At 35.6% G+C, this 15021-nt stretch overlaps 4 protein-coding genes across 5 annotated transcripts; 2 read left to right on the top strand and 2 right to left on the bottom strand.

The window, feature by feature from the left end:
* Positions 1-3419: 3419 nt before the first annotated feature.
* On the bottom strand, positions 3420-5124 carry LOC106328184 (uncharacterized protein At5g39865-like). Its single transcript, XM_013766569.1, has 3 exons — positions 4921-5124; positions 4782-4821; positions 3420-4697 (listed from the first exon to the last, which is right to left on the bottom strand). Exon 3 carries the CDS (start codon positions 4665-4667, stop codon positions 3861-3863), a length of 807 nt encoding a protein of 268 aa, XP_013622023.1. The 5' UTR covers positions 4668-4697; positions 4782-4821; positions 4921-5124; the 3' UTR covers positions 3420-3860.
* A 708-nt stretch (positions 5125-5832) lies between these two features.
* LOC106336262 (pheophytinase, chloroplastic) lies at positions 5833-8321 on the top strand. Its single transcript, XM_013775044.1, has 6 exons — positions 5833-5945; positions 6136-6784; positions 7072-7298; positions 7384-7575; positions 7644-7800; positions 7882-8321. Exons 2-6 carry the CDS (start codon positions 6155-6157, stop codon positions 8134-8136), a joined length of 1461 nt encoding a protein of 486 aa, XP_013630498.1. The 5' UTR covers positions 5833-5945; positions 6136-6154; the 3' UTR covers positions 8137-8321.
* Positions 8322-8762: 441 nt separating this feature from the next.
* LOC106329384 (agamous-like MADS-box protein AGL15) lies at positions 8763-10855 on the top strand. 2 transcript variants are annotated; one of them, XM_013768028.1, is made up of 8 exons: positions 8763-9163; positions 9344-9419; positions 9492-9553; positions 9654-9753; positions 9841-9882; positions 10096-10137; positions 10234-10400; positions 10529-10855. In XM_013768028.1, exons 1-8 carry the CDS (start codon positions 8979-8981, stop codon positions 10644-10646), a joined length of 792 nt encoding a protein of 263 aa, XP_013623482.1. In that variant the 5' UTR covers positions 8763-8978; the 3' UTR covers positions 10647-10855. The 2 variants fall into 2 exon arrangements, with proteins under 2 accessions (XP_013623482.1, XP_013623481.1); XM_013768027.1 differs by having other exon boundaries at positions 8767-9163; positions 9486-9553.
* A 184-nt stretch (positions 10856-11039) lies between these two features.
* On the bottom strand, positions 11040-14177 carry LOC106329383 (protein ZINC INDUCED FACILITATOR-LIKE 1-like). The gene is made up of 16 exons (XM_013768026.1): positions 13890-14177; positions 13746-13786; positions 13565-13625; positions 13356-13458; positions 13157-13259; positions 12964-13080; positions 12830-12879; positions 12679-12754; positions 12396-12590; positions 12226-12313; positions 12054-12139; positions 11854-11961; positions 11736-11780; positions 11555-11643; positions 11408-11451; positions 11040-11312 (listed from the first exon to the last, which is right to left on the bottom strand). Exons 1-16 carry the CDS (start codon positions 14035-14037, stop codon positions 11221-11223), a joined length of 1446 nt encoding a protein of 481 aa, XP_013623480.1. The 5' UTR covers positions 14038-14177; the 3' UTR covers positions 11040-11220.
* Positions 14178-15021: the final 844 nt, after the last annotated feature.

Raw genomic sequence — 15021 nt, 5'->3', positions numbered from 1 at the left:
TTACATTTTTGTAATTTAAAGTCGTTTTAAAAAAATGCAAAATATAACATATAAGAAAATTCTAACATATAAGAAAAATATAACATATAAGGTGTCCTCATTTTTTATTTTAAAGTCATTTAAAATGTATATATATAACATATAAGGTTTCCTCATTTTTGTAATTTAAAGTCATTTAAAAAAATTCAAAATATAACATATAAGAAAAAATCAAATTTTTTTATTATATGGTTAATGTGATTGTTTATTTTTTTTAATAATATAAAATTAAACAAAAATGAAGAAGGATGCAAAAAGTTACCAAATCTTAGATTTTTTCTTATATGTTATATTTTAAATTTTTTTAAATGACTTTAAATTAAAAAAAAAATGAGGAAACCTTATATGTTATATATTTTTTTAAACGACTTTAAAATACAAAAATGAGGACAACTTATATGTTATAACTTTCTTATATGTTAGATTTTTTTCTTATATGTTATATTTTGAATTTTTTAAAACGACTTTAAATTACAAAAATGTAAGTTTTCCTAACATTAGAATGACATGTATCAATTCGATGGTTGATTTGAAAGCTTTCAAAATCATATGGAAGATAAAAGTCAAAATAATTCAACTGTGAAAACAATACTGTTCACTTTTTTCAAGAATGTGTTTGATGGAAAAAATAAGGTTTTTATGTCATAATTTGTTTAATGTCCAATCCGATAACCCATGATGTATTAATTATAGTTTTGTTTCATTATTTTTAATAAAAATTGAACTGATCCATCGGAAAGAAATTATATAATAACAACAAAAAATTATATATATATAAATAAAATGATCAAATATATAAAAGAAACTATCGATAATATATACAAATAAACTTACTCTGCGCCTTGCGCAGGTCTTATCCTAGTAATTTATATTCCCAGGCTAATAATATAGCCACAATTGATTAGTCACCGTATTCCATATGTAGTTTGAGATCCTCTTTTAAATAATACTACTAGTGTGTCCGGAAGGAGACAACACAAGAGTAGAATCTTTCCAAAGTTTAAACATCTTGTAAAACATAATAATCATCCATTAGTTTTTAATAGACATTTTATTGTTTTTTTTTCTGTTAAGCATCTATTCCTAACTGGATGGAAAAAGCGTATTTCTAGTTGTTAAATCACTGGATATACAAAATAAAATATTAATTTGTGTCTTGTTGTTTTATTATTTATAACGTACATTAGATCCAACAACCTACAAATCCAGGATATTCAATTTAATTTGAAAGTCAGTTGGCATAAGCTTATCGCCAGATATAGTAAAATAACAATTAAATAAAGCAAAAAGACTAAGATAATATATAAAACAGCAAGATTTCACATGGTTGATTGTCACACTCAAGCCCCCCTCATACATTGTCTAGTTTTTTTAAATACGCAGATAATGTTGGATTTATATCCATGTCGTTGTGTATGAAAGAAATACATGTATTTAGTGTTTCATGTGCATTGTACTTTATTTCAGAACTTTACACATATATATAATTTTTACAGGAAAACTTCTCTGTTGGTAACATGTCCCTTCTACATGTTTTGGTATATCTAATTAAAATAGATCCCAATGTTTTTGGATATAGACAACGTATGTGGCGGAAATATCCAAAAGAGTGGTAATTAATAACTGGGAAAATTACGGTTGGGTTCCAAACCATTTTGGGTTAAAACTTAAAAGCAGAGAAATCTTCTATTCTACGTAAAAAGTGCATGAATTATAATTTTGTTAACCATGCAGAAACATTTACATGTTATAGTAAACTAATAAGCGTCCAGTTATTTTTGATTTTTGGCATGGAGAATATTATACCAATCTTCCATCTAGCTATGTGGATTAATTAACTAGCTAGCTAGTAGTGATTCTCTCAACGATTCAGTCACCATGAGTTGGTTACATAATTTTTTTGGAGAATTAATTGGCTACAAACATTTTTTTTTTTGAAAAAAGGGCATTCTAATTGGCTACAAACTTGCATTACCAAGAATTTCACTCTTTTTTTAGTTTATTATCTACTACATATCGCAAGGAAGAAGATGTAGTGTATATATGTATAAGAGAAACCGAAGAGGAATAGATCTGGTATTTACTCATTTGCGAGTTTGCTTGGTTGAACAGCTTTCGCTCCTTTATTTATCTCTCCTCTCGGCTCTCGCCAAGTTAAAGTAAAGCAATCACGAGTGATCACATGGTTCTCATTGATATAATATTCCGTTAGGCCAAAGAGTCTCAATATCTTACCCTATACCCTATCGTCTACACTATTTTTTAAAAAATATTTTTAATTATCCAGCAGAGACTTTGACATGGTTTCCTATGCTCGACGGCCGTATATATATATATATATATATATATATACATATATATATGTTGATGTAGTGTTCGACGTAAAACTTACTTGACATTGTCAACTTGGAAATTGGAATAGTTCCCCGATCAAATTTCTTTTGCGTGGAAATTATATCCCAACCTATACCATGAATGAAATTTTGTGGATAGAAGAGATAGTATGATTTTCAAAAAACGAAAAACTAATAAAGTTATATATCTAGTGGATAGTAAATTAAGGTGTGCATTCAACTGGAGGAGGGATGCGTGAGTAAAGAAGATACCTACAGTAGCTCAACTGTTCACGTAAGCTTGTGACTAAAGTGGAAAGCGTTGCGTGAAAAACAATCTATAACCGTCAATTCTGACTAAACTATAAAAGATAGGAAATATGCTAATTCTAACGTAAAGAGGATTGCCTCGTGCCGAAAGAAAAACTGATATTTATATATTGGATATTTGGATTAGCTGAGTAAAAAGGATCAAATGCAAAACGACCATTATAAGTTTATAACAAATTTTCTCTTTTACAAAAATAACATTTTGACGATAAATAAGTAAATTAGTTTTTTATCTGTGTATAATCGTTTCTTGTGAGACGGTAATATCAGTTAAAAAAAAAGAAAAAACAAACACTTTTCACAACATCTATACGGTTTTGAATTTTAATTCATCTTTTGAATTATTTGAAATTTTGCTTTTGAAAAATTCTCGAATGCATTGCGGAAAATTAAAATGAAAACATCAGATCTGTGAGCATTGGCTCAATTGCAAGGGATGGCAGAAGGAAAACGAAACATTGGATGGGCTCATCACTATTACATATAGGCTTTTCAAGAGTGGAACTTGCTTTCGGTTTCAAGGATCAAACATTGGGCTTAACGAAAGATACTAGTTGGGCCATTTTGGAAATGTATACACAAGAACTCTAGACATGGTAAGAAAGAGTTCATAAATCTCTAGCAAACAAGCAAACAAGATCGAGGCGTGTGATTGTAGAACACTTCTCAGTTCTTACCAAGTTGTCATGAACAGACTATCATGCGAACAACTTAAGGGATCATATAGAAAACAACTACGGTCGTAATCAAACACAACACCAAATAAACACACCAAGTATCTACACTCAAATACATAGCACACGAACAGAGTTGTTTTTTTCACAACATTGACACACAAGAGCCGAAATGCTTACTACCCGTTTCAGACATTTCGACAAACACAAATTACATTAGTCCTCAGTAGCAAGCAAACACACATTATCTAAATCAACGATCATCAGCACTCCCAAGACCGATGATCACAACAAATCTTAAAAGCCGAAAGTGAAATGTAAGCTGCTGATCCAAAAGAGATTTTCAGATACTTGCAGCATCATCATCATTCACTTTGATCTACACACCAATGGATTACATCACATCACATCACATCACATCACAACACAAAATAAAATACATCTCTATTTTTCTTTCCTTTTTTCAGGTTGTCTTCTCTTCCCCTCAAGAAGAGCAATCAGGACACCGTATCAACCCATTCTCATTACAATCCGGACATCTCCTGACCCTATCTTCATCCTCATCATACAGTTTCTTACTCCCACTACAATTCAAACACGGAATAAACCTAACATCCCCACAGCAACGACACACAAACCCCGGCTCTCTAACAGGGAAAGCCTTAAGAATCTTAGCGAGCTCACCAATCTCAAACAAGCTCTTAATCACATCAGCACCACCAACATACTTCCCCATGATAAATACCTGAGGCAACGACACACAACTCTTCTCTCCCATCGCAATCTGGAGCTCCTTCCTGTAAGCAGCGTCCATCGAGACATCACGCTCATCGATCCAAACCCTAAACCCTCTAAAAATCATCCTAACGGAGTAACAATCCTCATACGTCCGTCTAATCCCTCTCAAGCTCGTGAAAAACACCACGATCCTGTCCTCCGTCCCGGGGAGGCGAGTCACGGAATTGCTTAAGCTCAGGAACGGAGATAACCGCGATTCGGATAAAACCGATTTGCCTAGCTTCTGCTGTTTCTGAGGAGTAGGATCGGTTGAGGTCGGTTTGACTGATTTGGAGCCTTCGAATAATCTGCAAAGGTCCTTGACTTTGCCTTTGAGAGAGCTCCCGACTGATTCCACGGGGGTGTAGTATTTGGTGATGGAGGTGGTGCGATTCAGGGAAGGGTTGAGGGACGAAGCTACTGGCCTCCCGTGATGAGTTGTCATCGACCTGCTGAAGAAACTCGATCTCGTCGTCGTCTTCTTCAGCTCCGCGTTTTTCTCTAGCCCCGCCATTGATTCACGATCAACGAAAACAACGATGACCTAACATAATCAAAACCCCTACGATCAAAATTCGAACAAATAGATGAAATCTCAAGACATTTAAGAGAACAATCGCATCCTCACCGATCGATCAGAAATGGAAATTGATGATTTCGCTCAACGTCTGCAGAGAAAATTAAAAAAAAAAAAAAAAACGATATCAGCTTATCTGATTTGAGTCGTGAACGATCGGCACTACGTTTTCTAGGAAATGATATCTCACCTATGATCAGAAGAACGCTAAATCGATGGAATGAATAAACGATGATGATGATGGTGATTCTGGTGGAGAAGAAGAAGATTGTGGAGGAGAAGGAGCTCTGAATTAGCCTTTTGCCTTCGTTGTAAAGCAAAAAGAAGTTTTCTGTTTCTTTTCTTTTTTTCTTATTTTTTTTTTCCTGTCAAACAAATTATTATCTTTTCACAATTATTATTATCTTTCTCTTTTTACTCGATTCCCTTACGAGAAGAAATGGGACTTAAAAAAACAAAAAAAAAACGCGGTTTGCGTATTTAAAACTTTATTCGAAATTGTCAACGGTATTGGACCAACCGGATTATACGGTCTTATAGTTGGGTTTAGTAATGGGTCTTCTTATTTGGGCCTAGGAGATGTAACCATATTATCTATGGTTGTTGTAACAAGAAAAGAGAAAGGTTAGTAAAGACTGAGGGTGAGTTGTGTTGATTGTTTTTTTTTCTGTCATCATTGGTTGTGTTTGTTAGAAGATTCATAACCACAGTTTATACCAATCGTTTAATATAGCCTTGTGCCACTTTATACCCGTCTAAACCGCACTAAATCGAATCTATTTGGACGCCAACTGGAAGAACATGCGAAAATAATGAGCAAAACAAGTAAAAGTAATTAAATTTGATTGAAATAGTTGTAAGATTGTTTTGTGACAAAATCCACCTAACAAATAACTCAAAACGTTTTTGTTGCGACACACTTGCCCCCTCGTATTGTCAAGTTAGCAAAAAATGTCATATTGTGGAAGAAATGAGACCCCCCCAGGCCCAGGGCCAGGACGAATTTTGGAATCCTTGGAAAATAATAAGAGCTCGACAAAAAACGTTGTTGTCGGTTTGCACCGAACGTTAACCAAGGCAACAAGCAAACCAAACTATTTAACCTTCTTTCCTCACCGTCCTTATAATAAAATCGACGGTTTTAATTTCTACAAAAGCGTGCTAAGACCCCCCCATCATTATATGAAGCTTCTAGCATCCGCAATCTGAAAGAAGGTACAAGCTACACCTCTCGCTCGCTATCTCTCTCTCTCTTTTGTTTGTGTTAATTTATTAGTTTGATTAATCGGTTGTTGTTTGATTTCAATTCGACCGAAGATTGCTCGAAACTTGAATTGCTATGTGCTGAATTTTAAATCTGCAATTCAAACATAATCACTCTCTATTAAACTTTGTCTCGTTACAGGATTTTTTTAAATTTTGTTATGGAGATAATCTCACAGAACTTCCTGCCTCACTGCTCTCTTGTGACTTGGAGTAGTAACAGACTAGTCCCAAATCGATCGAACATCTTATTATCTAGCTCTGGTATCAAGAAATCAAGATCTGTGATTCGGAACGGAACTTCTGATGGTTACGTGGTTGGTGAGAATGAGGACTTGGGGAGTTTAGCCAGACGAGGAGACTCAAAATCAAAGCTTTTGATTCCTGGTCTGCCTGACCAATCCAACGGCGAAGCCTCTGCTGCTCGAATCACTCCTTCTCAGTGCGAGTGGAAGCCTAACCTCACTGTACACTACGAGAAATCTGGATGTGAAAACGTGGAGGCTCCCGCGGTGTTGTTTCTTCCTGGGTTTGGTGTTGGTTCGTTTCACTACGAGAAGCAGCTTACGGATTTGGGAAGGGATTATCGAGTGTGGGCGGTTGATTTTGTTGGTCAGGGTTTGTCTCTCCCCACTCAAGATCCTACTACCACTACTATGTCTGAAGAAACAAGTTCCTTGGAAGATAGTGAATCGTTTTGGGGGTTTGGTAATGAAGCTCAACCATGGGCTGATCAACTTGTATACTCTCTTGATCTCTGGAGGGAACAAGTTCAATATATTGTAGAAGAGGTAAACAATACTCTCTACCACTTTTCTTAAGAAAGTTGTTATTTTTTTTAAAAAGTAGCATTTAATTGATAAATTCAACCAATTATAAAAAAAACTTTATAGTATTTAATTGGTCATACAATATACAATAAGTGAAAAAACTGAATTGAAATATGAAAACTACTTGTATTATGAAAATTTCAAAATATACTTTGGGGTCTTTATCAACTTTAGTTATAAGTTCACACTGTCTTGTCTCGGACACTGTAAGTTACTGAGTGGGTGAGTATGTGGTTTTTGTTGTTCAGGTTATCGGTGAGCCAGTGTACATTGCAGGGAACTCGCTTGGAGGCTATGTAGCTCTCTACTTTGCGGCAACCCATCCTCATCTGGTGAAAGGTGTTACGTTGCTTAACGCGACACCTTTCTGGGGTTTCTTCCCTAATCCAGTAAGATCCCCACGGCTAGCACGTCTCTTTCCATGGTCTGGGACATTCCCTCTACCGGCAAGAGTTAAAAAACTCACAGAGTTGGTGTAAGTGTAACTCTTCTTCTTACCTACCTGCAAAAGTAATATTTTTCTAGCACAGTCTGAGTAATATCTTCTATGAATCCGCCAGGTGGCAAAAGATAAGTGATCCTGAAAGCATAGCTGAGATACTTAAACAGGTGTACAAAGACCATTCCACTGATGTGGATAAAGTATTCTCACGTATTGTGGAGATCACGCAGCACCCGGCTGCTGCAGCGTCCTTTGCGTCGATTATGTTTGCTCCTGGTGGAGAGCTGTCTTTCTCCGAAGCTTTATCTAGGTATAAGACATGGTTCTATATGCTTTTCCCTCTGTGTGTTTGGTCTTATATTTGATTGTGTTTGCTAGGTGTAAGGAGAACAATGTTCAGATATGTCTAATGTATGGAAGAGAAGATCCATGGGTGGGACCTATATGGGGAAAGAAGATAAAGAAGGAATTGCCCAACGCTCCTTACTACGAGATCAGCCCAGCGGGTCATTGCCCACACGATGAAGTCCCTGAGGTACAAAATGAACAAGTTAAAAACTTTTCTCAAAAAAAAAAAAAAAGCTGTGGATATGAATAATGAACCCCCTTTGAGTAGGTGGTGAACTATCTGATGCGCGGGTGGATCAAGCACCTGGAGTCTGGTGGGTTTGAAGCGCTGCCGCTTTTGGAAGACGGTGAAGAAGACTGGGAGCAGTCCAGCATTGCTAGGGAGATGGAGTTTCCGAGAGGAGAAGGTTGGAAGAAGTCAGTGAAGCTTTGGTTGTACGGATCAAAGTATTCGTTCTGGGGTGGAGTTGGAGAATCCTTCAGAGCCAGTTTAGTAAAGGTTCTCCGAGGGAAGTCTGTATAGAAAGTAGCAAGCAGAACATGTTGTCCTTGTCTAATGTAGATAGTTGTAATCAGTGGTGCTACAATGTTGTCTGATGGAATCAAATTTCTAAATGGTCAAAAAGAAAACGTTGAAGAAAAAAAAAACAATTGTGTATAGATGATTTTCCTACTTATATCATATGATCTGCGCCAGTTAGAATTGTGTTTGAGAGTATATGATCTGAATTCTTCGTTCGTTTAAATTTCTGAGTCATTTCAAAATCACATTTTCCTTCGTTAATAAAAATTATGTGTTCACTTCTTGCTCTGTACAAAAATCAATTAACTGATTTGTTATTTGTTTAGTTTTTTACCAAGTCTTGGTCTGATTTATACCATCGACATCAAGTACAGCTTTTTTAATAAATATAGCTTAAAATAAAATAAAAAGAAATATTTTTTTTCTCGGCAGAATAAAAAGAAATATAAAAAAGACAATTGGTAAAGCAATAAATATATTTTTTAAACAATGGAAAAAAGAAGAAGAATCACAACTGTTTATGGCAACAAAAGGAAACGTGGGTCCCAGAGGAACTGGCAAACCCTCTAAATGTGGCAAAAAGGTGTCATGCAAATACTCTAAAAGAGAGAGAGAGGAGCACGCAAAACAGTGCTCATGCAAACACAAACACACTTTTATGTTTCTTTGTAGTTTGTACTAATCTCTCTTTTTATATGGAGTATATTACATCCAAATATAGCAATCTTTATGTCTTCCTTTTATAGATTGTAACCCCAAAAAAGGAGTTTCAATATCCATTTTAGGTAGAGAGATTGAAACTCATTCTCTTTCTTCTTCTTTTTTCTCTTCTGTGCTTGAAGATGGGTCGTGGAAAAATTGAGATAAAGAGGATTGAGAATGCCAATAGCAGGCAAGTTACCTTCTCCAAGAGGCGTGCTGGTTTGCTCAAGAAAGCTCATGAGCTCTCTGTTCTTTGTGACGCTGAGGTTGCCGTCATTGTCTTCTCCAAGTCTGGCAAGCTCTTCGAGTTCTCAAGTACTAGATGGTAATTAATCAATCATTTTGTTAATTCCATATTTCGTATCTGCATGTCAACATTTGTTAGCTGTTGAGGGTTAAGATATGTTGCTCTTGGTGGAATTGGTTCTTGCATGTTTGTTCGGATTCATTAGTCGTAATTAATCTCACATTACTTCTTAGATCTAATTTGTCATTTGGTTTTCAGCATGAAGAAAACGCTTTTGAGATACGGCAATTACCAGATCTCTTCAGATGTTCCTGGGATTAACTGTAAAGCAGAGGTTAGATGATACTCAAGTGTTTTGACTGTTTTGTCTTGATACATTATAACCTGACATGCTGTTTAGAACCAGGAGGAGTGTACAGAGGTGGACCTTTTAAAGGATGAGATTTCAATGCTTCAAGAGAAACACTTGTATGCAACTTAATCCAAACTATGTTCTTATTTTTATTGTGTCCCCCAACCATCCACCACTTTTATGTCTTATATGGTTTGTCTTTGTGTGTGTTTGTAGACAGATGCAGGGTAAGCGCTTGAATCTTCTGAGCTTGAAAGAGCTGCAACACCTTGAGAAGCAACTAAATTTCTCATTGATATCTGTGAGAGAGCGAAAGGTAAAAACTAGTAATATCTCTCTTCCCCATTTCTTTTCTCATAAAACATATTTGCATTTTTCTGAATACAAGTTTATGTGATTTCAGGAACTATTGCTGACTAAACAACTTGAAGAGTCACGGCTTAAGGTAATTCTTGAGTTATATGAAACACTTGATTTTTCCTGATTAGCTTCTAAGCATGCAAGCTTATGTGATCACATGATTCTGATGAACCCTTTTAAAAATGCATGTCCCCTCTTTACTGCCTATTGTATCCTTTGAGAGGGTTCATGTTGTAGCTAGCTATCTTAACTGCGTATGACGCAATAATTGATCATCCAGACCACTTAAATTTTGCAGGAACAACGAGCGGAGCTGGAAAATGAGACCTTACGTAGACAGGTGAACGAAACCATTCTTATAATTTGTGTTAAATCATCACATATCACTAAGTCTTCTTTCTACTACTTCTAATCATCTTCTCTTGGAAATATATAGGTTCAAGAACTCAGGAGTTTTCTCCCGTCGATTAACCAACACTATGTTCCATCCTACATCAAATGCTTCGCTATAGATCCTAAGAAATCACTCTTAAGCAACACTTGCTTGGGCGACATTAACTGCAGCCTCCAGAACACCAACTCAGACACAACTTTGCAACTAGGGTATGTGCTCTTTTAACTCTTTTTGCTACCATTGGTTGCACTATAGTTAGCCTTTTGTCCTCTTCTAGTATACATATGCATTAACACTATTGGACTTATTAATTCTCACATGTGTTGTTTTCTTGAAGGTTGCCGGGAGAAGCACATGATACAAGGAAGAACGAAGGAGACAGAGAGAGCCCATCAAGTGATTCAGTGACAACGAGCACGACCAGAGCAACCGCACAAAGGATCAGTCTCGTTTAGAAAATATTCTATCTGAAAAAAAAAACAAAATCCAAATGGTTCTCTTTTTAGCCCGTAGCGAAATATGGAAGTGAGGTACATTATGTATCCTCTGTAGTGTGATACTTGAAGAAAACAAGAGAATATCGTCTAACCTCACTCTTTGTCCTTTATCTTTTTATTAAATTAGTTGAGAATGTTTAATAATATCCATAATCTTTACAAGTTAACTTTGTGCACTATTAATTAACAGTAGCTACTAGAGCTTGGATCTGGAATCACATTATGCGAGTGCATTGCCTTCCAACTATATAATATTTGTACAATTAAGTTGGCATAATGGATAAAACTCTTAGACACAATCCACACTCTCCATGCACGAAGGCGCAGAACCATGACAATGACAAAGCTAAGAGTGTTAATGTTTTTACTCTGTAAGTTGAATAATAATATGGTAAAACATTCTAACAAGTTGTGTCTTGTGATATTGTTTGAACAAGGCTCTGATCTAACTTGACATCAGGCTATAATACGATCTAAAATAAAAATAAAAATCGGACGTATAATTTGAATACCATCAAAATTTCATCGAAATCTACTGCTTTGTTTCAGCTAGAAATGGTTTGAACGTTAATACAACTCCCAGTGCCAAGACCGTATTCAGAATAAAGAATACCATTTGTGTGCCTGCACATTCAAAGTACAATGTTTTTCTTTATAGCCCTGAACTCATGTAAGCTAATGAGCACAATATGCACATGAATACCAAGAGATCATATTACCAGAAAGAAAAGCAGCATCCTGACGTTTCTCACTCCAAGAATATCTGCCACCAAACCCAAAAATGAGTGAACATAAGTGAGAAACCTATACATCGCTTAACAAACAAGTTCTTGTCGGTGAGAAGTTATGTTCATTTGAAGCATTACATGATTCCTGCTGCGGCTGGACCTATTGCTTTAAAAAGAGACATCCCTGTCATGGCAAGCCCATTGGCTGCTCCTCTTTGGTCTTGTCCCTGTTTTTTTTTTATTAAAGAATGAGGCAGGTTAGTCTTAGTTCCCGTGTTACCTAAAATTTAAATTGAATCAACGTTCTGAAAATACTTACTACGGCATTGTTTTGAAGTATGAATAAGCCAGTTATAGCAGAAACCTGCACAACTGTTGAGATGAGATACTAAAATCCATAATAACACATTATTCTAAACTTATAATGAGAGACTTACGCTTAAAACATTCTTTGCTACGGATGCACAGTTTAGCGTCAGGGTAAGGACTAAACCAGATAACTTTGCTATTAGAGGGTAACTTGATAAGAGAACTAAACCCAGACTCTGTTGAGATATCCAAAACCAGCACAAGATTAGAACGTTCCTGCTCAATGTCACATGGTTTGTCAGTAAGAACAAGAGAGGATAGTGGTTACCCCAGATATACGAGTAACAACGATTGGTCCTAAAAGCCTCTCCGCATAAGAGTAGAGTGAAAGCTGAAAGACAAGGAGACCAAACCCTAGAAAGAAAGTAGTAGTAGTGTTTAGGTGATCAGAACAGTTCATTTCTGTTGAAAAGGCTAAGCATTGAGGAGTATGAACACACCAGAAAATGCAAGAACGGAACCAACATCTGCAGAGGTGTATCCCAAGCCTCCATATTTCCTGGGGCTGTTTGCCCACAATGAAAAGACCTAGCAAAGAACGAAGATATTATGTTTTTTGGGGGAGGGGGGGAAATAAACAAATATGAATGTGGAGGAAGTGGAGTCAAACCTCTGTGTAAGCCATATCATGAAGTGACAAGATGCAGTATACAATAATAGATGAAATCAATGGCCAGTTCTTCAGGAGAGAGTTTTTTTCATTTCTCTCTGTCACTTTATGAGACTCAGGGTCATGGGACAAAAATTTGATAGACTCATCATGTGATGATGCATCATCAGCAATCTTGTGATTGTGCAATGTTTCCTGAAGAATAAAAACAACCATTTATAGGATTAAGCTAACGCACGTTAACTAGAAATCTCAATGGAGCATGAAGAAGTAAAGAGCTTACCGGAATCCTCAGTGAGGCAATGGTCACCAAAAGTGCAAAACAAGATATTACTAAGCAGGGCAAGAAGTAGGGAAACCTGCATTATGATTTATAGACCAATGAGACTAAGTTGAATGAAAGTGAAGAGGAGGTAATGAAAGTAATTACTTACTTCCCAAAAACTGATTCCTCTGAGAATAAACTTGGATATTGCTTGGCAGGCTACACGGTCCAGAGATGAAACAAGAGGCAATCAAGAAGAGTGAAACAAAAAGATTGAAATGCATTTTGTTAATGAAGAAAAACCTGAGCAAGAAAACCTCCCATAGCAGGGCCAATGATGAGTCCAATGCCCCATGCTGTGCTTACAGCTGAGAGTGCTAAACCTTGATATTCATCACGGAATATTTCTATTGCGTATGCCTGAAATTTCATCAAAGTTATCGGGGTGATGAAATTCAAGAAGTTAAAAATGTTAAAGAGGAGGACGTGAAACAACCTTTATAGGACCAAGTAAGCCGTTGAAACTACCGAGGCAGAACCTGGTGATGATGGCCATCCAGAAATTTACACTTAGACCAAAGAGAGTATTGAAAATGACCCTACGACAAGAAAATTTTGAAGCACTTTTTAGATAATAAATAAAACAAAAATTATGAGAGGAAGATGCACGAATCAAGAATGTAAAGATTACTAACACTGACGCAGTTCCTATGAGGATTACTGGTTTTCTACCATAACGATCAGCCATGATTCCCCAGATGACAGATGTTAACGTTCGTCCGAGCATGAAAGAGCAACCTTCAAAGTAGACATTGTGAGTTTATTGTAACACTTGAAATAGCCTGAGGTGGTCAAGAACTTGGTTATATATAACATTAAAGAGATCAACATGAAGATGGCTCACCAACAAATCCAGCATAAAACCCAATGTCCTCTTCCTTCTTTGCTATGTCAAAATCACTAATCTACCAACAACAACAAAAAAAGCACACCAGATATTATGGTTACAAGTCTTACTAATCATTACCAAACTCAACTAAGCGTGTAACAGATACACATTATTAAAATTTAAGTGAACTACTCACCATAAAGTAAAGGAATGGGAAAAGAGAGGAGATGGGCAGAGCTGAAACGATGAACCAAAACAAAAACTATTTGTTAGACAAAAGTAGGAAAGGAAACAACATGTTCTTCTACGGAACACAGTATGGTATGGAGAAATAATGTACCGGTGCAGAGGACGATGATCCAAACGGACAAAAGCTCGGAGAAAGGGAATCCTCTGCGAGACTTCTTCATCTGATCAACCTTGCAGCCAGGGCAATGCTCATGGTACTTATTATTCTCCAGCAAACATTCTGTATACTCTTCCGCCATTTTTTTTCAAATCAAAACCCACCTCGGGATCGAAATGAATCCAGAAAAAATGGGAAGATGGGATGTATTTGTTTTTCTATGGGAGGATCCCAGGACACAAGATTGTCACGTTCTATTAAATTCTCCGTCAAAACAGAAATGACGGAATAAAATTTTATTATAGAGTCCCCGAGGGACATGTGAGTATCTAAATTAATAATGTCAACTTATTAATCTCTTTCGAATTTATATTGTTTCCAGTAAATTTATTTCCTCGTCACCTTTCAAGTTTCAACCCTATAAATTATAATGACATCCATAGAAATTATAAGACCACACTGCATCCATGAAATATTTGTTTCAAATAATTGTAACTAGACACTGACCTGCGCGCCAGCGCGGATATGAATTTTTGGTTTATGATTATTTATTTAACTAAATGATGTATTTGTAATATTTGATGTATTATATTCACCAAGTAAATGATTTTTTGGCATCTTAAACCATCTATTTATGATGAATATTCGATATCATATACAAAATTAAACAAATAGACGTAATTAGAGAATTGTAGACGATATATAAAAATAATGGTTATTAATGTAAAATATGAAGAAATATTATATCATGACTTAATAATTTATAAAAGATTATAAATTAGTTATACATGTTTAAAGAAAATAAAATGATTTTTAAACTTCTATGAAAAATTTAACATATAAAAAATGGTGATGAATTAGTCATCAAATTGTAAATAATTTCATACTTTTGTTAATAATAAATTATTTATAGTCTTTGTTTTTCGTCAAGATAATTATTAAATGTCCATAACATTAATATGTTAAAAGGCCATATTATGAAAGCCCATGTTGTAACTGTTTTTTTTCCGGGAAGTGTAACAAAAAGAAAATACCTTTAACTCTTCGCTTTGTTTAAGTTCTGTGTCGGTAAAAGATTAAAAAAAATCTCTCTATCTTTTTCAATGTTCAATTTGAAGCTTATTAT

This window comes from Brassica oleracea, chromosome C3 (genome assembly GCF_000695525.1).
Source record: "Brassica oleracea var. oleracea cultivar TO1000 chromosome C3, BOL, whole genome shotgun sequence".
In the NCBI taxonomy this organism is placed as follows: Eukaryota; Viridiplantae; Streptophyta; class Magnoliopsida; order Brassicales; family Brassicaceae; genus Brassica; species Brassica oleracea.
The sequence above is the reverse complement of the archived record's forward strand: the minus strand, read 5'-3'. Positions and strand labels throughout refer to the sequence as shown.